Source organism: Sphaeramia orbicularis, chromosome 21, assembly GCF_902148855.1.
Source record: "Sphaeramia orbicularis chromosome 21, fSphaOr1.1, whole genome shotgun sequence".
Classification (NCBI taxonomy): Eukaryota; Metazoa; Chordata; class Actinopteri; order Kurtiformes; family Apogonidae; genus Sphaeramia; species Sphaeramia orbicularis.
In genome coordinates, this window is record NC_043977.1 from 48,432,832 (window position 1) to 48,454,070 (window position 21,239).

Consider the following 21,239-nt stretch of genomic DNA (forward strand, 5'->3'; position numbering starts at 1 on the left):
CTTTATAACACATTTTATATATTAATAAGTTCTGGAGACTCTCTGCTTTCCTCTAGTCCAAGAATTTTTGAGATAGGATGTACGGTTATGGATTAATCACAGTTTGTTTCACAGGATAGCTGTGTTTTTACAGAGGGGATTTTTGTGCGTCTTTTTGCTGAGTCATTCTTTTCAGACTGTGTAATTTGAGCCGGCAGGCTGAGTCTGAAAGCTGATTGGCTGAAATCCTTTCCTGTGGAATGCATACAATGACAATAGCAGATGGTGCTGTAACCACATGAATGGAATTCTCCACACGTGAACATTTTAACAATACAAAAAAAAATATTCTCTACCAGAGGCCTGGGAGCCTGAGGGTTCTGCGCAGGATCTTAGCTGTTCCTAGGACTGCGCTCTTTTGGACAGGGATCTCTGATGTTGTTCCTGGTATCTGCTGGAGCCATCCTCCCAGCTTGGGGGTCACTGTCCCTGGTGTCACTACTGGTACCACTGTTGCCTTCACACTCCACATTTTCTCTATCTCCTCTTTCAGCCCTTGGTACTTCTCAAGCTTCTCGTGGTCTTTCTTTCTGATGTTGCTATCACTTGGGATTGTTACATCTATTACTACTGCTGTCTTTCGATGTTGCATCCTCATAGATCTGACCTTTTACAAAACCCTCGTCTTATGTGTTAAGAACAGCGGGCAGGAAGTGCTCTTTACAACTTCTAACACTTCCCACTGGGACGTCTGTATGCGATTTAGTTTGGATGACTTTAACTCATATTATCTTCTTTATACACAGAGATATGTGTGACAACTACCAAAGAAATGCGGGTTTCTGATGGTACAAATGAGGTCTTCTTTGTATTTGCTAAATGGCAGGTTCCCAAATGACCCCGTCAACATTCACTCTGTCTCTTCAAATCTAAAGGGCTCAGATGGCCATGGTCATTATGACACACTACTGGATCTACCCCACTTCTTCATGAATATGTACATGTGCCAAAGGTCTAACAGTGTCCTTTAAAAAAATGCTTCAGCTGACTACAACTCAGGCTTAACTAATAACTATTTCCCTTGGCAGAATTCTCTATGCATGTTTAGTTTTGTCTGACTGGAAATCCAGGACACGTATTACTGGAGGCAAAACACTGGAAACATTAGTTTCGGAAGACTTCTTGATGCTCCTGGATGTTCTGATAAAAAAAAAATGAACTGACAGAGAGACAGATGACGCAAAAGATGGAAATTAAGTGGAGAGGGTATGCTTTAAAAAATCATTTACCTTGACTATCACTCTCTATGGTATGGTGTTGCCCTCACGCAAGAAACCACTATTTTGACTCACACACTGCCAATTTTTTTTTTTTTTTTTTAAGTAAAACATCACAGGAAAAGTTTGATGATAAGTTTGTGACCAATGAAATCTGAAATTGGTGTGGGTTTGACATTTCATCTGTGGATGGAACAGTCCTTTTTGAGACCAGAGCCGGCTTGGACACACTGCTAGCAGAAGGTAAGACAAATTTCACTTTTTATTATGTTTAAATTTAAATAACTTTATATAAATAATATTAGTGATGTGAACAAATATGTGAAGAAGCATATTTGATTGAGTAGAGACACTTTTGGTTTTTATTTATGTACTAAAATGGTAGTTTTTCATTCGTTGCCAGAAAGAGCAAAACCAGCAAAAATCTGGAGAGTACGAGAGATCGTCCCAGTTCCACAATTGCTGGAGAGTATGAAGAAAAGAGGAGAAGACGATCCACTACACCCATTCCTGTCTGTGATGTGCATTTGGACACCACAGCCCACTGGATGGACATGGATGAAGGCAAAGGGAGATGGAAGGTACCAGGATGCGTAGGTACCCCTAAAGCCAAGTATCGAAAAAGTGATGTCTATCTGTTTCACATCTACCAATAACTGATTTCTGAGGTTCTATACAGAATAATGCAAACTAACAGGAAAAACACTGATTAGGGGCTCGGGGCCATAGGCCTGAGCACCTATTGTTGTTGCTCCCATTTAAACTTATTATTCTCCATCTTCCGGACAAAATTTCGCCGATTAATGTGGCCTAGGGCGCTGGGAGTACCCCTGCAAATAATACATCAAAACGTGTGGTTTCATTGGGAATAGTGTGCTTTTACTTCTGGTAGAGATTCACAAATTTTTCACAGTTATTCGCACAAAACATGCGAAAAAAGTCCCATAGAAATGAATGGGAAGAGGAAAAAAAATCGCCAGAAAAGTCCACTTGTTTCCGACTGCTACTACTTCGCCATACTTTCACCTACAGACTTCATTTAAACTTTACAACACAGGCATTTTTGTTGTCTCCACAGGAATATACGTTGTTTGAGGATGTGGTTTACGGTTTTTGATAGATGGATCTTAGAAAAGTGTCAAATTTGTCAGATCACAGGAAAACGGCACACATTCCTGACATTCCTGTCTCGGCAGAGTGTGAAACCAGTCAAAAATCACCTCAAAATTTTCTGGATCACTCGCCCTCCCGGCCAAACGATACATAGGCAAATTATTTTTTCCAAAAATGTAGCCACCGTTCCTGGGATTCATATGAACCTATGTTTGAAGACCTAGCTCTTTCTAAAGTGAAATGGCAGGCAGTAGTTTAGGGGCACATCTCTCCTGGGCTCCTACTCAAATCAATACAAACGGATCATTGTTCTCCTGATAAGTTGACTGTTTTTACACTGCTGTAACTCGGTCACTTCTCACAGTACAAGCAAGAAAACTACATCTTTGTGTTCCAGAGCTCTTCGTGCCAGTCACGATCATTGTAGTTTTCACCTATCTTTTACGGTTTTCCATAATTAGCAGCTGTTTGGGACCTATTCCAGAGCTCTTTCTCTGCCTTCTGAGCACACTTCTCCCAAACAGCCTGAATGTCACTGTGGCAATGAAAGGTCTACTAAGGGTCACTGGAGTCAAATTACGCTGGTGCAGGGGTATAGGTAGAATTTAAGAGGGCGGGGGGGCAAGCTGTAAATACTGACTGAATGAATACCGGTTGATGGTCCAGACTTGAATGAAATGATAGTACATTAGGCTGATACTGCCACTTAGTGGTCCCCCACGGTAGCTCAGTCATTTTCTGTCCGATCCCCACCAAACTTGACCTGGTTGATGTTAGTCCTTCCTGAATGAAATAATACTGAATCTGGCTGAGCACTGCCACCTAGTGGTCCCGCATGGTAACTCGGTCATTTTTTTGTCCGATCATGACCAAACTTGACGTGGTTAAGGATGTTCCCACACTGAACAAAATACTGAATCTGGCCTACAGTGCCATCTAGTGGTCCCAGAAATTTTCCTCGGCTGTGAGCCGCCTCGGCCTGGACGTGGATGCGACCTTGTGATCGTGAGCGGAACCTGTTGTCGTAAACGACCTCGGAATAGAACCGATGTGTGTCGTCCCCCCCCCCCCCAAGCCCCTCTCACGATTTCCACGTGTGGAAATTGTCTAGTTCAATCAGTACCACACAATAACACACATTCAGAAACACATACTGAAGCTAATTTCTAACTCACTGATTAAGGAACCTGATTAATGAACCCTTTGTGGCTGATGTTTGTTGAAATAAAATGTGTTGAAACGGTTGGTGTTGCTGTACTTATTGCTTATTTATTCGTCATCCCACTTAATATATAATATAGAAAATCATGGCATTTTAGTCCCCTCATTGCATATTGTTGCCCTGTGGCAATAAACCAAACTCTGGTGGGGGGCTGGTGGAGGCACATTTTATGACTGCTATATCATCAGGAACTCCCAATCTCCCAAAAACTAGGGTGTGTCATTCCATCCCTTATCAACCAGATTTCAGAAAGTGCCCCACATGACCCCCTCAGAAAATTTTGAAAAAATTCACACTTGTTCACCTACCAGATGAACAAACACATCCAAAATTTTAATGTCATATCTGTAATAGCTTAGGAGATACAGCCCTTTGAAAATTAATGTTCTTTTTTTGTTTTTTTTTGTTTTTTTTTTAAATTTTGCAAATTTACTTTTCGGCCAACTTTGAGGAGCTCCTCTCCTCTCCTTAGGTATTCAACCCACACAGATGAAACTTACTGTCTGGGGTGAAATCCCCCTGAAAATATCATGTTTTGCATCAAAATAATTGTAGGTGCCTTCATGTTTGGTCCATGAGGCCTTGAAATCAGGCGAAAAGGCTAATTCTTCAAAATGTCCTCTGTCTTCAGGCTTGCACTGTGCCATAATGGATGACTGTAGAGACCTAATTTTTTTGCATGGATTCTTATGGTCAAGATGCAACAATGTACTGCAAAAAGATTACATTTCAATGAAAAGTGTTGCTGTGAGGCAATGAATAAAATGGGTCGATATCAATTTTTCACAAAAATACTCTTTATTTGAGCACCCAAATTACCATGTGGCCAGTTAATGAAAATTTAGAAATTTTTACCATGTCTTCATATATGTTTCAAGGTGTTGTGGACAAAATTTTAGCTTTGGGATAGAACTGGTTCCTATTTTCAATATATTTTTTACTGCATGACTATGTTTTCTTCAAATTGTATACAAACGTAGGTGTAAATGGCATTTTAACAGTATAATGGCATTGATTATTGCACAAGTTATGATAATACTTGAGATATTTGAACTAGGGTGTGGAACTGCATGATGGTTCAGATAGATACACACATACACACACACACACACACACTCACACATTACATATAAGTGCTGTCACACGATTAAAATTCTTAAATCAGATTAATCACAGGGTTGCTGTGACTTAATTTCAATTAATCATGATTAAATATTCATTTTTAATTTATATTAATCACGTTTCATTTTGTGTGAGCAAACAGACTCAAGCAAGAAGGGACTATATAGGTACATCTCAAAAAATTTGAATATCATTAAAAATTTCAATATCTTTTGTCCCTCATTCCAAAAAGTGACACCCATATATTACATAGACTCATTAGACATAGAGTGAAATATTTCAAGTCTTATTTCTTCAAATTTTGACGATTATGCCTTATACAAAATGAAAACCCAAAATTCAGTGTCTCAGAAAATTAGGATATTGCTTAAAACCAATTAAAAAAGGATATTTTAAACAGAAATGTCAGGCTTCTGAAAAGTATGTTCATTTCTATGAACTCAAGACTTGGTTGGGCCTCCTTTTGCATGAATTACCGCATCAATGTGTCGTGGTATGGAGGCGATCAGCCTGTGGCACTGCTCAGATGGAATGGAAGCCCAGGTTGCTTTGATAGCGGCCTTCAGGTCATCTGCATTGCTGGATCTGTTGTCTCTCATCTTCCTCTTGACAATACCCCATAGATTCTTTATGGGATTCAAGTCAGGTGAGTTTTCTGGCCAATGAAGCACAGTAGCACCATGGTCATTGAACCAGCTTTTGGTACCTTTGGCAGTGTGGGCAGGCGCCAAGTTCTGCTAGAAAATGAAATCAGCATCTCCATAAAGCTTGTCAGCAGAAGGAAGCATGAAGCGCTCTAAAATGTACTGGTAAATGGCTGCGCTGACTGTGGACTTCAGAAAACACAGTGGACTAACACCAGCAGATGCCATGGTAGCCCAAATCATCACTGAGTTGGGCTTCACTTTCTGAAATGAGTGACAAAAAATATTGAACTTTTTCATGATATTCAAATTTTTTGAGATGTACCTGTATATGCACTTAACGTGCTTATTAAACACCTTCAACAGTTTCAACAAACCAACTTGAAACAACTGTTCCATCTTGAGTTTTTTTATACTCATATGTCCCATCAAGAGGGCCAACATGCTGTTTAATGTCTTCCATTTTTATCAGCTGGTTTTGCTGCCTGTCACTACCAGACCACCTGCTCATTTGTGCATGCGCAATGCTAACTCAACTTGGGCAAACTGCCTGAAATGCGTTGGCAGAGACGTTCAGAGTCATTCTGCACTGCTGATGGGTTAAAATTTTTAATCAGATTAATCATGATGATGGATTAATCCACAGTAACGCGTTAATTTTGACAGACAGCTGTGCACACAGTACATACATAATAACCAGTAAAATAAAACACAGATAGGGAGTATAGCGAGGGTAATGGAAATTCTGAGACCTTGGTTTAGGCAGCCAATTTGACTTACAAATTTTGGACCCTGATGTCTCCTGTAGAGACACAACATTAAATTATTTGCATGAACAAGTAGAGCTATTCTAAAACCACCATATGCACCTGGTGCCTCTTGACTAGAAGATTTCAGCTCAGAGTACAGTGTGCTCTTTGTCTTCATCCCATTACACATAACTGGGTAAAGTACTCTCCACTGATTATCACATAATACCACCTACTAAGTAAAGTCATGCCACACACACAGACAGACATCTGCTGCACAGCACTTTAGTTTCAGATGGAGCTTCATGTCCACATTTCATTTCCACATACTTACGCAGGTTATGGACAGAACCTCAGGCCTGGATGGAATCAGGGGCATTAACAAGGTTAAGGGTTCACACACATTTTTGTAGACATAATTTCTAAACTTTCCCATTAATATAATTTCTATTACTATTTGCAAAGAGCACTGTATTTCATAAGCAATCTTTTTCTTTTTCTAATTGGAAGCTTTTTTCTTGTTCATTTCAAATACTCAATATACGTTAAAAACAGGCAGCCAATGCATTACTGAAAACATTTTGTAAGCACTGACAGTAATGAAGTCTGTATGTCAACTAGAGATGGACACCAAAGCCTGGTATTAAATAATTAAAGGCCAGAGTTCCAGTAGTCTCAGACGTTATCGGTTTGCCTAACAGTATTAGACAAAGACAAATAGATTTCCAGTGTATTAGGCTACAGGTTTTGACTAAAATGTTCGTCTGTAATGAATTTTTGTGATTTTCAATCCAGATGAGATGCCTGCAGCTCAGTGTCTGCATCTCTGAGAAACTAAAACACACACTCGACTAAACACGAAAGCCTTCCCTTCATTGTCCAACACTCATGTCCAACAAGATTTTACATACAGTACTTGTACAAAAACATAAGCACAACAGCTGCAGTGAAAGTCTGCCAGCTCCATCTTTACTGTATGTACCACTACACCAGAAGCCTGGAGCCCATGTATCAACACCAGTTAATAATTAAAGCTGCAAGCAGCATTGGGCGGGACCTCACACCGCGTGTTCCGCCTCCCCCGACACCTCAGCTCCACTCACACCTCCCTGTCCTGATACCAGCTCCCACTCTTTTGTGTCCATGCTCCTTACATCCCTACAGAACACCAGCGGCCCTCTGCTGAAACCACCATCACCTTTTAATGAGACTTTTATTTTGAAAAACCCTACTGTGTGTGCATTTGTATATGTGAGACAGAATCAGTTTGAATAATGAACTGAAAGTGTATGAATAATTGAGCATAGAAGTCATGATTTACATTTAAGGCTTTTATTTTGAAAAACCCTATTGTGTGTGCATGTGTGTGCCTGTGAGAAACAGTAATTCTTAATGAAGAAAAACTGTACAAACAGTCAAGCGTATGGTCATAAAAATGAAAAGAACTTATTTAATACTCATTATTTATCAATTTTAATAAGGCTTTTATTTTGGAAAAAAATGTACTGTGTGTACTTTTTCTCTGTGTGCAAATTGTCACATACTCACAATGGAATGCAGCAAACCTCTGTTTATGAACATAAAAGGAAAAAAGTCAACTCCCTCTGGGAATTGAACCCCGGTGCTCTGTGTGACAGGCCTATTCACTAACCATTACACTATCCAGTCAGACTGCCACCAACCGATTATTACGTGTTTTAACAGAGATGTGAATCTGTTGAAGTTAAAATCTAAAGTAGAGTACTCTTCAAACAAACTGCGATTATTCCATAACCGTAGGTTGTATCTCAAAAATTCTTTCACTTGTGGATTCTGCAGACTTGTGAATGTATTCACCTATAACGTGTGAAAAAAATCCCTTTTGGCGCTACAGAGTCCATTTTGGCACCCAAGGGGTTAATTTTGATATTGTATCAGACTGTTCACCAGCCATGACATGTCTGCCAAATTTGGTGAGTTTTTGAGCATGTTAAGGGGGTCAAATGACAGTTTAAAGTGGAAAAAGTATGAAAATAAACAAAATTTGAGAAATCCATAACCGTACATCCTATGTCAAAAATTTTAGCACGTGAGAGTTGTGGTGAGTCTTGTAAACGTATATATATATAACATGGGGGCCAAAAGTCCGAAGTGAAAAATGAGTTCCAGACTTCACATTTTTCCAGGTTTATAAAAAAAAAAAAAACTAAGGTAGTTCTGAAAAAGTTGCAAGATCACTTTTTTGAGAAGGGTTTACTCCATCTTTTGGTGCTATTTAGAAGCCAATACGATGACTGGTGTCATACGAGTTAGTTTTAGAATATGTATTTTGAAAGGCAAATTGCGAACTTCATGTCGGAGTTAGGTCATGGGTGTCAGCATATCATTTGTAGTGCTCTATAAACCAAAAATTTTGGCACTGGTTCCATGTCTCTATGACATTCCTATTGGCCACCAGGGCTAGTACCATTTTTTTTTTTTTTTTTTTTTTACATACGTGGTGCTAGAGAGCACATTTTGGCACCTATGGGGTTAATTTTTACATTTTATCAAGTTTTTCACCAGACCTGACGTGTGCCAAATTTGGTGACGTTTTGAGGATGTTTAGGGGATCAAATTCCAATTTAAAGTGGCGACAGTATAATATAAAAAAGAACAAAATACAATAGGGCCTTGCGTTCAAGGCAAGGCCTCTCACTCTGTGAGTGAGAGGGCCTCACCTTTCGGCTCGGTCCCTAATTAGAAGTAACTGGTACCACTGATTGTTTTGCTATAAGACTGTTCAGAAATTTAATCTGAAAAGGTCAGAATATGATTTGAATCCAGCTAAACTACATAATAGTGTAACATAGTATAATTAACATATTTCTTTGTTTCTGTTGTTAGACAGCTGAGCAAATATGAAATGGTCATTTACTTTTGGCTTTTAAAGATTTTATGTGAACCAGTATCCACTTCTAAATCAAGTTAAAAAAAATAATTTTATGTTTATTTTATATATATTCTAATATTCATATAGCTGTAACCAATTTCTAGCAATTATCAAATAGTATTTTTAATTGAAATAGCCTTCCCTACTACTATATTCTTGTAGATGTGTCTTATCTGAATCTCCAGTGGCTCGGTTTGTGCTCTGAACAGGTAGATATGAACACCAAACAGTTGTTCATTTAAATCCAGTTCATTAATATAAGGCTGCCTGCTGACAGGTTCTTCACAACAATATCAGGTGCTCCACTTAAAGAAGAGTCAAAAAGCTGCTGCTCATATTTACAGAATGAAAATGTGGCGCATGTATGGAACATTAGCAATTGTATAAAACTGTAAAACTGTATATAGTAATATTTATCATTACCTGGGCAAGTGTTGTTCCACATAGACACAAAGTAACATAAAGGAGGTTGAATGTGACACACAAGACGGTAATCCTGAATGTAAAAAGTCCAAAATAAAAAGCAAAATATTCAAATGTGATGGTGTTAATTATGGCTGTTACTTGCATTTCTTCGAGTAACAATGGATGAAAATCTGTGATGGGTGTGAGATGACTCTAAATGTGTCATTAACCGTGACATACTGTTTCCATCACGGAAACAGTCGAGATAGCGTTTATATTCCCCCAGTAAGGGTTCGGGCATATTCAACACATTCCTAGGAACCTTTTTCAAGCACTCGTTTCTTGTCAGATCGGTTGGTGATGGACCTACATCCGGCTAATGGAAGCAGAAGCTCCCAATTATGACACACGTAAAAGGAGGCTGTAGAAGTTGAGCAATTTTTGTGCATTAGGTAAGCTGTGCCAAAATAAAAATACTCAGTAGTTTGTGTGCTTCTACAGTGTATGTATTAAAGTAGATTACAAGTGACACATATTTTCAAAGTTATTTTAATGCTTCAGTTTGTAATATATTAGTGACATGCGGCTATAATGAAACAGTGCTATCTGATCAGTGCTATATTTAGATGGCCTTCATCACACACATTTTCTTTAGGAAATGCCGTTGTAGTTCATTTCTATAATCATTATAAACATAAAACTTGCACATTGACCTGTGGAAATCCACGGGTTCTAGAAGCAGTAGAGTTGATAAAATGGGGAGCTGAGCTAAATTTACTGTAATACACAGATTAGGAAAAGTACAACAGAAGTAACAGAAAAGAATGAATTCAGTTACCTTATATATTTGTTTGAAAGGGCTTTACATCATTACTGTATGACTTCATCACATTCACATTACTTGATGACATGACTAAGCTTATTGGTTTAACACATAGACTAGACTAAATTTAGTGGAGTAACACAGACTAAATTTAGCGGTGTAACACAAAGAGTAGGAAGAAATATAATGGCCCTTATTTTTTTTTGTATTGACATGGATGTAGACCATAGAGTTTTACAAAGGACTAAGGTTTAATAATGCGACTCACTCCATTTTGTGATTTGAACTCCTGTCCAATTGTAGTCTGCGCAGTCTGTAACTGCGTTACAGCTGGGGGGGGGGGGGGGGGGGGGGGGGGGTCCAGTGGGAGATGTTAACGGGTCGGGGAGTGGTGGAGCACAACCGGGCCGGCCACAGTAAGAAAAAGACTGACCTTGTTAGTGTGTGATCACAGCCAGATCCAGATCCTCGGTCGTGTCCCGCTGGTGTTTCAGTTAATCCGGATCCGGACCCAACATATCGTATCATATTGATATGCATTTTTCGCCTGTCCCACACCGACCTTGTTATTGTGTGAATGCACCTGGACCTGGTTCTCCTGTGTTTTCCGTTGATCTGAATCCAGCCGCACCCCCCCCAGCGGCAGTGAATGGACTTGCCCACAAGCTGCCTGTAAACCCATTGTAATTTAAAAACTAATAACTCCAAAAGTATCGGTTGTATCAATATGCTATTTTTGGCCCCCCTGATCCTTGACCCACATCACATAAGTACTGCAAAGCGCAAAGGCTCTGTCCAGTTTTTAGTTATAAAGCTGATACACATACACGCATGCACGCACACATGCATGCACAGAGGTCACTTGGCTTTTATAATACAGATGCTAGAATATAAATGCAATTTCTGCCCTTTATTTTTACACAGACCAGAATGAATGCAACAAGGTTTTATGGGAAGCAGATTGGTGGACTTCACACAAGAGTGTCACCGGATGAGAGTGAGGAGACGGGATGGCAGCGATGAATAACATAATCTACCTAAACAAGGGGATGGATATGGCAGTAATAATGCTCTAACTATGTGTAGTTACAGCTTTTTTTGTCAACACAGTGTGTATGTGATGCAATTAAAAATGTCTGCACTTTTCATTCAAAACAGAATTTAACATGTGTAAAGTTGAATGCTATATTTTTCAGTTCCAGATGGCTGTTTCTAAATGGTTTGTGCATTTTCAGATCCACTGTGTTCTGTAAGTTATAATGTACATGTGTAAATGATAAACTGAGGTATATGATTGTTAAAATTGCACTTAAATTGTTCATGGATTTTGAGGTTATTCATATTTTTTATGAAAGGATAGTTGTAAGTGTAAACATTTTTATAATGTAATTTTGCTTTTTTGCACTAAAACAAAGACAAAAATTTGGAGTTATTATTTATAGGTTATTGTGTTATTATTTTACCTTGAGATAAAATTGGTCTGTATGTGGAACCTGAGCTAAAATAAGTTTGACACCAATGTTCCAAATTAAAAGCTTGAGCTCTGTTTGTTTGGATAATAATTGTTAAAATAGTTGGTGCTACAGTCAGGACACTGAAAATAATGTGGCATCAATAAAACCATCTACATGCCTGAGAACGGAAAATATGTGTTTTTAGCTTTATTGCCTGTTGTCGCAAATATGCAACATACCCAAAACTCGATGTATTTTATGTGCTATAGTCAAATTAACAATCCCCACTTAATTTAGCATCTACTAGAAAGCAAAAACACAAAAGAATTTTTGTTTTAAATATACTTGTACATAAATTCAGGTGTTACGGGGTTAATCTTCCTGCTCGATGCCTCGTCTCACCTTATCTCTCAGATGATGTTCTGCTGCATCGATGTTCAAAGGGTCATCGAAGTTCAGAAGGTCCTAAAATCAGAGGCCAAAACAACATCAGTGTAGGAACAAACACAGCAACAAATACAACTGAGCCGTCATGACCAGGAGAGATTTAAAGTTTTAATTGGCTGTGAGAGGACTTGACTGTGCATCTATTGCTATCCTCAACAATAACAAACAACTGCTGACAGAGATATTGCTCATTTCAGCACTATTTGCTGCCTGCAGCCTTACCCTGTATTCAGTAAATAATGTGGCTATCAGACCACTGTCACCTTAGAGGTGTAATATTTAACAAGCCAAGCAATAAGTTAAGTATTAGCGAGATAAAAAGCAGGCTACAGAGGTTGTTACCTGATAAAGAGGTAAGGATTAGGACATGATCATCCATCAATGCAGATTACCATCATTACCATCATATGCACTCATATTTCAGGAGAAATGACACGTTCAAATCGTGATCATCCGACTATTTATACAAGTCTAAAAGCAGCTGTGGAAGCACGTTTTGGTGAAAACTGCATCTACCGCTGTTGTTAATTATCACTGTCTTTGTATTCTATATAAATGATTAATATTCTTTGCTGGCTTAAGGGGACATCAGGGGTTATTTTCCCATCTCAAATTATTCTAGATAACAATGGAGTACGTCATTTTCCCTCAGTCAATAATTATGGTCATATTACAACTGCAAATAATAACAAATAAAATGATTAAAAAAGCAATACTTTACTCACTACGTAATAGTGTCAAATAAGTTTATGAAATACAAAATCATGTTCAAGGTAGCTGTGGATTTTAAACAATGTATTTGAGTTAAGTGAGGAAAAAAGTCAGCACTTACAGTAAACAAGGAGTTCAATCCCCAGACCACATCCTAGGGAAACACAAGAAGGAAATGCATTCAATTTAAAACCAACAAAAAGATGTTTAGTGTTTAGGTATGTCCTTATCACCAGCAGATCCAACTGGAGATATGAACTCTTAACAATAGACATATCATTATGAGCCCATTAACAGTGTGGAAGCAAAGATACATTTACGCAGACAACACATCACACGTCAGTGTTGACACCATTTGGAAATGGTCAAATTGTTCTGTAAACACATAGTGAACAGGAATTTTTTTTTTTTTTTAATTTTTTATCCTATTTGAATTGTGTCATTTACATACATGATGTTTGTCAATCAAAAACACATTTTACCTGCAAAGAAAGTGGCAGTTTGTGGAAAACAAAGTAAAGAGACATTTAATTTTGTGTGTCAATAGACTGCAGCTCATATACATCACCAATACCACAACGACACATACACATACATGTGTTACATTTGACCTCAATCTCTGAGAGCAAGGTGGAAAAGTCTTAAGAGGTGAAAATAACTACAAGTCTGGTCCCATTGATGCTGCAGACAAATCTTCAAACTGTGAACACATATGGACGTATAATGTCTGTGAAGGTTCTCATTTGCCAAGTCATTGTTCTTGGTAGCTCTTCTCGGTTCTACTGGACTGGTTTAGCCCTTTTGAAAATCTTTACTTCTGCACTGAAGAAGTCTCTTGGATAAGAGACTAAATGTTTTCAAAAGAGCTAAACCAGTCCAACTGTACCAAGAAGAGCTACCAAAAATAACATGTATAGTTTTGTGTATGTGCGTATTTATAAAACAAACTGCAACTTTATTGACAATTGAAATCATGTTTTCAATAGACAAACATCACATGTGTAAATGGTGGAATAATTCAAATGAATCAAAACATGACTTGTCCATTGTCACTCACTGTAACACACCTGTTGTCAATACGGGTGTTCTGAGATTTATTTCAAATAGCTTGAAATTGTGGAGTTGCTGTCAGTGTTTTAATCAAGTGGTGAAAACTCCACAGTAGAATTTATTTTTCTGGTCAATGTCATTTACTTCAAGTTTCAAATGCATATGTCTGAAGTGATGTGCCACAACTTGCACAGATCTCGCATTTGTCCCATTTGGATCTGAAAATGCTAAATTTCACCAATGAGTAGGCCAAACACATTCTCATCACTAAAAATAGGACCAGTGGCCTTGTATCTCACCGGCATGTTCTATCAAGAATCAATAACAAGTTGAATTTGCAAGGTTGTCAGGTTCTGCCATTATGTTAGTCCTTTGGTCTTGATGTAGGAGATCAATCTTCCAATAGAAGTGGGTGATCCTTTCACTAGAGAATAACTCAACAAATTAAACTGAAGTCCATATATAGGCCCTTTCCCACCGCAGGAACTTTTGCAGGAACTTTCTGTATTACGCTGAACTTTCAAAGTTCCTGGTGCGTTTCCACCGAAAATTACCCTGGTAACTGACCCTCCCTCGGCCCCGAATTTACCCAGAAGTTCCTGGTAGGGAGGTAGTACTTTCCAGATTACCAGGAACTTTAAGGGGCGGAGCTGTGTGTTGGAGAAGGCTGAGTGGTGGACTAGACTCACAGCGTTTCCGCATTCTGTTCACCGCCAATATTTAACTCATTTAATTTCCACAAGCTTTGTATTTTGATAATTTGGAAAATGGACCAAAAGAGAAGCTACAGCAAGTGGACGGACGACGAGGAAATTCACATGGACTTTGAATCGCCGACACGAAATGAGCGAGTAAAAGCTGTTGGAGCCAAATATAAGACACAAGCCTAAAGAAATACAGAAGAAATTTATGCAGGATTATAAGAAACTAAAGGACCACAACAGTCGCAGTGGATCCGACTGTCGAACAAACCAATTGTATGTATATCAGAAATATTCACTGTTTAGTTCGTTCCATGCTGTAACAGTAGTCAGCGGCATCAGCTGTTTAGACAACAGTGAAGTCCTGTTAACCTAATACTAACGCTAATACTAACTGGTCAACAGTGTGACACTAAACCTAAATCTGAGAACTGGATGTATTCGTGTTGTCACCGTGAGCTGAACACTGATTTATTCAGTATGTTTTGTGACTTCCACCTGAACTGGACCGGATGGACTCGCCTCTTTCTCCAAACCTGCAGCTCATTTGTGCACTGGTCCATCATCTACTGCTGTTTACAACGGCCCAGGTCAGACATGTCACATGTCACATCACACTGGTAGGAATCTGTCATCATATGTTCTGTAATTCATTTTAACATTTTTATTACTTTTCCTGTAGGAAAGCGAAAAAGGGACCAGGACCATGGAGTTCCAGACCGGCTGTCCTGGACCAGCTGGACCAGACCCTGGTCCAAAAGCCTGAACCTTTCACACGTGTTTATTTCCCTTTTAATCTCAAAGCACCTTGTTTTGTTTCAAATTTTAATTAAAAAAAATCTAACCTAATACTGTCTGTTCATTTACAAGGCATCAAAATATGAGTATTAGTACTTTTATCAAGTCATTTGCAGTTGAATTAAATGCAGGCATTTGAGTACAGTAAATCTGCCTGACTTTAGGGTTGAACCTGGACTATCACATCTGTAAACAATAGAAATGAAACAGAACCATCCATCACACATAAAGTTAGATGTGATTTAGTTTAAGGAATGAGAAGTTGAAAATACATGTTCTACCATTTTTAAATACAAATTAAGGATATGTAATGATGGTTAACTTCATTTAAAATGTATTCCAGATGGATTAAGTGATTCAACAACCAGTAAAATGTTAAACCCAACCCGTCCACTTAAGTACTGTGTCATTTCATTGAACTAGAGGTTAGTTTGTGAATGTACATGAACTGGACTACAGTTTCTGTTACTGCTCCCTCATACATCATCAACCTGATTTGAATAAATTACCCTGAACTTTCGGGTGCGGTGGAAACGCAGTTACCAGGAACTCTTTTACCCCAAAAAGTTCCTGGTAAATAAGTTCCTGGTAATAAAGTTCCTGGGCCTTTTGGTGGGAAAGGGCCTTATGACTTTCTATCTCCACTCAATAGTAACTATATTGATATCTCTAACCATTTCCATTTTATAAGCCATCAAAATAGGATCCATTATGAATATTTTGCTGCATATTGATGATTGGGTTCAAATCCAAGAGAATTCATGGAAAAGTACTTCTTACTCAACTAGAGGGAATCTGCATGGAAAAGTGTGGTTCACTTCTTTAAAACACCTGCACAGAGAGGTTCAAATGTGGACACATCTTGTTGGAGGTTATGTGGAATGAATAAGGCTCATCATCATCATGTATTTTGGAGCTGTCCTGAATTTTCTCTTTATTGGAAGAAAATAAAACAAAGCATAGATAAAATGACTGGGGCAAGGTTTCCTCTAAATTTTTAAACTATGTTCTTACGTAAACAAACAGACTGTATAAAAGGATTTTGTAAAAAGAAATATCTGATGAATATTTTGTTGGTTGCTAGCAAGAAAGCAATTAAGACAGCGTATTCGGGCCACACAAGAAAATAAATATGCTTGTCACTACAAGAATAAAGTCGTTATTTCATGAGAATAAAGTTGTAGTTTTAAAAAACTCATTATTTAACAAGAATAAAGTCGTTAAGAATAGAGTCGTTGATTAACGAGAATAAAGTCATTATTTAATGAGAATAAAGTCGTACTGTTATGAGATTAAACTCGTAATATTTTGAAAATTCGACAGAGTTTCCGGTTTAACAGCAAAGACAACAAGCGAAGCAGCAACTTTCCCTTCTGTTGGACTCAAAAACTCGAGAGTAGAATCCCCACAGTTTCTACAGAAACAACAGACCCTCTCTGTATAGCTCTCTGGTGTAACCACTGATAGCCCTACAGCTGACCACTTCATCAGTTTCTCCTCCACAAAAGAGGCAGTTTACTACAAATCAGTTTGGTTCTTACAACAAATCCAAATGTGTGCAAACTCTCTTCAAAGTCCTTATACTAATGTGTTGATGGGGGGATAGACTCAGTATTTGGCCTTTGTGCCTAACCCTCAAATGAAAGGAGAACTTCACAAAATGTTCAAAGTTCTACATCGATGAGTAGGTCCAACTTCTCATTATATTATGATTTTATTCTGGAAATATAACGACTTTATTCTTGTTAGGCAATGAGTTTATTCTCGTTAAATAACGACTTTATTCTCACAGTGACAAGGGTTTTTTCTTTTTTTTTATGTGGCCCTAATACACCGTCGTAAGTAATCACTAGAAAATGGATGTCTGACAAACTACCCACATTGGGTAGAACTTGTTAAAGAAAATTCCCTGATGGAGAAACTCACATTTGCTTTGACACTACAACATGACAAATTTGAGGAATGCTGGAACCCATGGATGGACTTCATGAACACTCAAAAGCAACAAACTGTGACACCCACTGTTGTTTCACTACTATATTACTGTTGTTTGTATTATTATTATTATTTTTATTTTTTTTTATTTATTTTTTTTTTATTAATGTTTTGTTGTTTAACAAAAAAGGGGAAAAGAAATCAAGAAGTGAAAACACTGGAGATATACACAGGAAAACAACTGTACAGATAGATTGTTTTGTTCTTTTCTGAAAAGAAAAGAAATGTAGAAAAAAAATATTGTAAAATGTTATATGTGCATGTAAATGTAAAACATGTAAATTCTCCATTACAAAATCAAACAAAAACTTGAATTAACAAGAAAAACACGGCCCATTATATAAACATTCTCTAAAAACTGTGAACATGCTTTCTAGACATTATCTCAAGGAAGAGACATAAAAAATTTGTAATTAACTCAACATGTGGTTTTGTCAAAGATGTTTTAAGAAATTGCTAACAAAGACGACTATGACAACAAAGACGATGCCTTCACAACAGCTCATGGCCTATTGGGTGGTGACTTAAAAATCATATTTCCAAGGCTCTGTGACTGTTTTGCAGCAGATCACTGTTGCCAATTCCTTTCAACAATGCAAACACACACTAAATAAATGTATGTCCTATTAGCAATGGCCAGCAGGCTGTTTAATGAACCATATAGTGGATGTGCATCAGTGGGAGAGCAAGGCTGTGGCTTATGGAAAAACAAAGCCAGAAACATAATTGCTTTTCATCACTGCAGCTTATAACTTTGATTACCCACTTCTTTTGGTTACAGGAAGAGATCAGTGAAATCAAATTAAGCCCAGCAGTGACATGCTTTCAGCACATAACAAGCATCAGAACAGAGCCATGAAACAGGAAACTTCCTCTGTCCTCCTCATTCCTCTGAGCTTCAGTAAACCGCCGTCTCCTGCTCCTCACATTGACAGTTTCCAATTAATGCTTTCAGGGCCCACTCAATTATCTTTTGCTCAATGCGCACACATTTATTTAATTCAAATAATGAGATGAAGCTGTGAACCATGTAAATCTGTCAATGAACACAGAGGAGCACACTGCCTATATATACCCAGTCTTCATATCATCTGCATGCGCCATTGACTGAAACCACACACACTGTGTACCACATTACATCAACACATTCTATTGTTAATACTGTGTGAATTAAATGTAGACAATTACAAACTTTATTTTTTAAAAGCCATTTCTGATGATGGGTTTCTTCACAGATTGCTTGGAGAAATGAAGCTTAACTCAATTTATTAACCACAGTGGAACAGGTAAAAATAAATTAATCAATTCAAGTTAGAAAGTCTGACATAGTCCATTTCCAGAAAAGTTGAGACATTTTGTAAAATAAAAAAATAGGACCAATCTCTCACCAGCATGTTCTGTCAAGAATCAATAAGTTGAATTTGTGAGGTTGTCAGGTTCTGTCTCGATGTTAGAGCCCTGTGGTCTCGATGCAGGAGGTCAATCTCACAACAGAAGTGGGTGGTACTTTTACTGGATGATAACTCAACAAATTAAATGTAAGTCCATATATGACTTCCTATAAGTGCTTCCTATCAGTAACTATATTGATATCTCTAACCATTTCCATGTTAAAAGCCATCAAAATACAGACCATTACATACAACTTTTAATATTTCAAAAAGTCCTCAAAAATTTAAAAAAATGTAAATTTCTCAAAACCGTTTTTTGATTTGATTTTAAATCTTTATTTCGACCATGTAGACAGTGAAATCACAACAAAACCAACCTACAAAATATCAGTAAGGAAATATATAAGGTTAAGTGAACAAAAGGGAATAGAGAAAAAAAAAAAAATCATAAAATTAAAAACATGCTCAAAAAGGAGTAGAAAGAAGTAAAAACTTATATACTCCTACCCCCAATCTCTTTTGCCTTACTGTGGACAACCTTTGTAGACACTGTCCCAAGGAAGCTACACATAAGATTTGAAATTAATCCGACCAGTAATTACATCAGAGAACATGTTTAAAGAAATTGTTAATGAAGACCTGTTATCCATACTCTGGAACATGGGCATCACAGGCCACGCACACTCCTGGTTTCAATCTTACCTTACTGGTCGGTCCTTCAGTGTGTCCTGGCTAGGGCACACATCAGCAGTTCACTGCCTCACCACGGGGGTCCCCCAAGGCTCTGTGTTGGGCCCCCTCCTCTTTGCCATATACACCACCTCACTCGGTCAGATCATCCACTCACACGGCTTCTCATATCATTGCTATGCTGATGATACCCAGCTCTATCTGTCATTCCCACCTGATGACTCCACAGTCTCAGCGCGGATCTCAGATTGTCTCTCTGACATATCTGCATGGATGAAAGCCCATCACCTTCAGCTGAACCTGTCCAAAACTGAACTGCTGGTCTTCCCAGCTAAGCCAACCATACAGCAGGACATCTCCATCACTATTGACTCTATACCTCTGGCTCCTACCAGTGTAGTACGTAACTTGGGAGTCATGATTGATAATCAGTTGACCTTCACGGATCACGTTGCCTCTGTCACCCGATCATGCCGTTTCACTCTGTTCAACCTAAGAAAGATCAGACCATACCTAACCGAACAGGCCACCCAGCTCCTGGTGCAGACTATGGTTATCTCCCGTCTTGACTACTGCAATGCTCTTGTAACGGGCCTCCCAGCTTGTGTTGTCAAACCACTACAGATGGTCCAGAATGCAGCAGCGCGTCTGGTCTTCAATCAGCCTAAAAGGGCACATGTCACCCCCTTACTCATTGAGTTACACTGGCTACCCATAGCTGCCTGCATCAAATTCAAATCTTTAATCCTAGCCTACAAAATTCTCAGTGGGTCTGCTCCTGTCTACTTAGGTGCACTAATAAAAGCTTATGTTGCCCCACGACCACTCCGCTCGTCTGGGGAACGTAGTCTGGTGGTCCCCAGACCTTGTACAAGACAATCCAGGCTCTTTTCATGGGTCGTTCCACGTTGGTGGAACGCTCTACCAAGTGCTACAAGAACAGAGTCATCCCTGCCTATCTTCAAGAAGCTCCTGAAGACCCAGCTCTTCCGAGAGCACCTCCTATCCTAGCACTTTCGAACATTCCATTTTAAATATTCTAATAAGGTTTTTCCCAGGATAACTACAGATTCTTCCAGGATTTTCTCTGGACCTGCTGCGGTGGTCCGGCCTCTTCCCTGCCCCCATCATCACCACTCACTTATCCTCAACCGCCTCCATGTGTCTCCCCCTACTCCCCCTCTCCCCCAGTCTCTATCTCTATCGCTATCGCTCTCTCTTTTTCCCCTTCTCTACCCTCTCTCTTTAACCCCAACTGGTCAAGGCAGACGGCCATCCTTCAGGAGTCTGGGTCTGCTCGAGGTCTTTGCCTGTTAAAGGGAAGTTTTTCCTCGCCACTGTCACCAGTCACAAGTGTTTGCTCCTGGAGGATTCTGTTGGGTTTCTGTAAATTGACTTAGAGTCTGGTTTTGACCAACTCTATATATAAAATGTCAAGAGATAACTTTTTTTGTCCATCGCCCAGGTAATGAGGTGCCCAGGTGATGGGCGCACGCACTGAACGCGCTGCCTCCATGAATTTTCCGTGACCATTTGAGGTTTCATAGTCCATACATTTATCATCCTACATAATCACTAAGTACACCAAAACACCTAGTATATGTACCTGTATGAGTCCCGCGGTCATAAAAGCTGACCTTTGTGCAGACCTGTCTGTGGAGTCCAGTACACCAGACTTCCGGACTCCTGTTTGTTCCCCTTGGTTGTTGTTTCTGTTAATAAATCTGTTTTTTTTCCATCCACACGTGCATTTCAGT

At 38.7% G+C, this 21,239-nt stretch overlaps 1 protein-coding gene across 2 annotated transcripts in view; it reads right to left on the reverse strand.

Annotated features, from left to right (window-relative positions):
* ube2f (ubiquitin-conjugating enzyme E2F (putative)) overlaps window positions 1-21,239 on the reverse strand; it is a 94,715-nt gene that overhangs the window by 21,307 nt on the left and 52,169 nt on the right. For both annotated transcript variants that reach the window (XM_030125095.1, XM_030125096.1), the window contains exons 8-9: window positions 12,979-13,011; window positions 12,102-12,164 (exon numbers count right to left, since the gene is read on the reverse strand). In XM_030125095.1, the coding sequence (XP_029980955.1) occupies window positions 12,102-12,164; window positions 12,979-13,011 (96 nt within the window). The remainder of the gene's footprint in view (window positions 1-12,101; window positions 12,165-12,978; window positions 13,012-21,239) is intronic.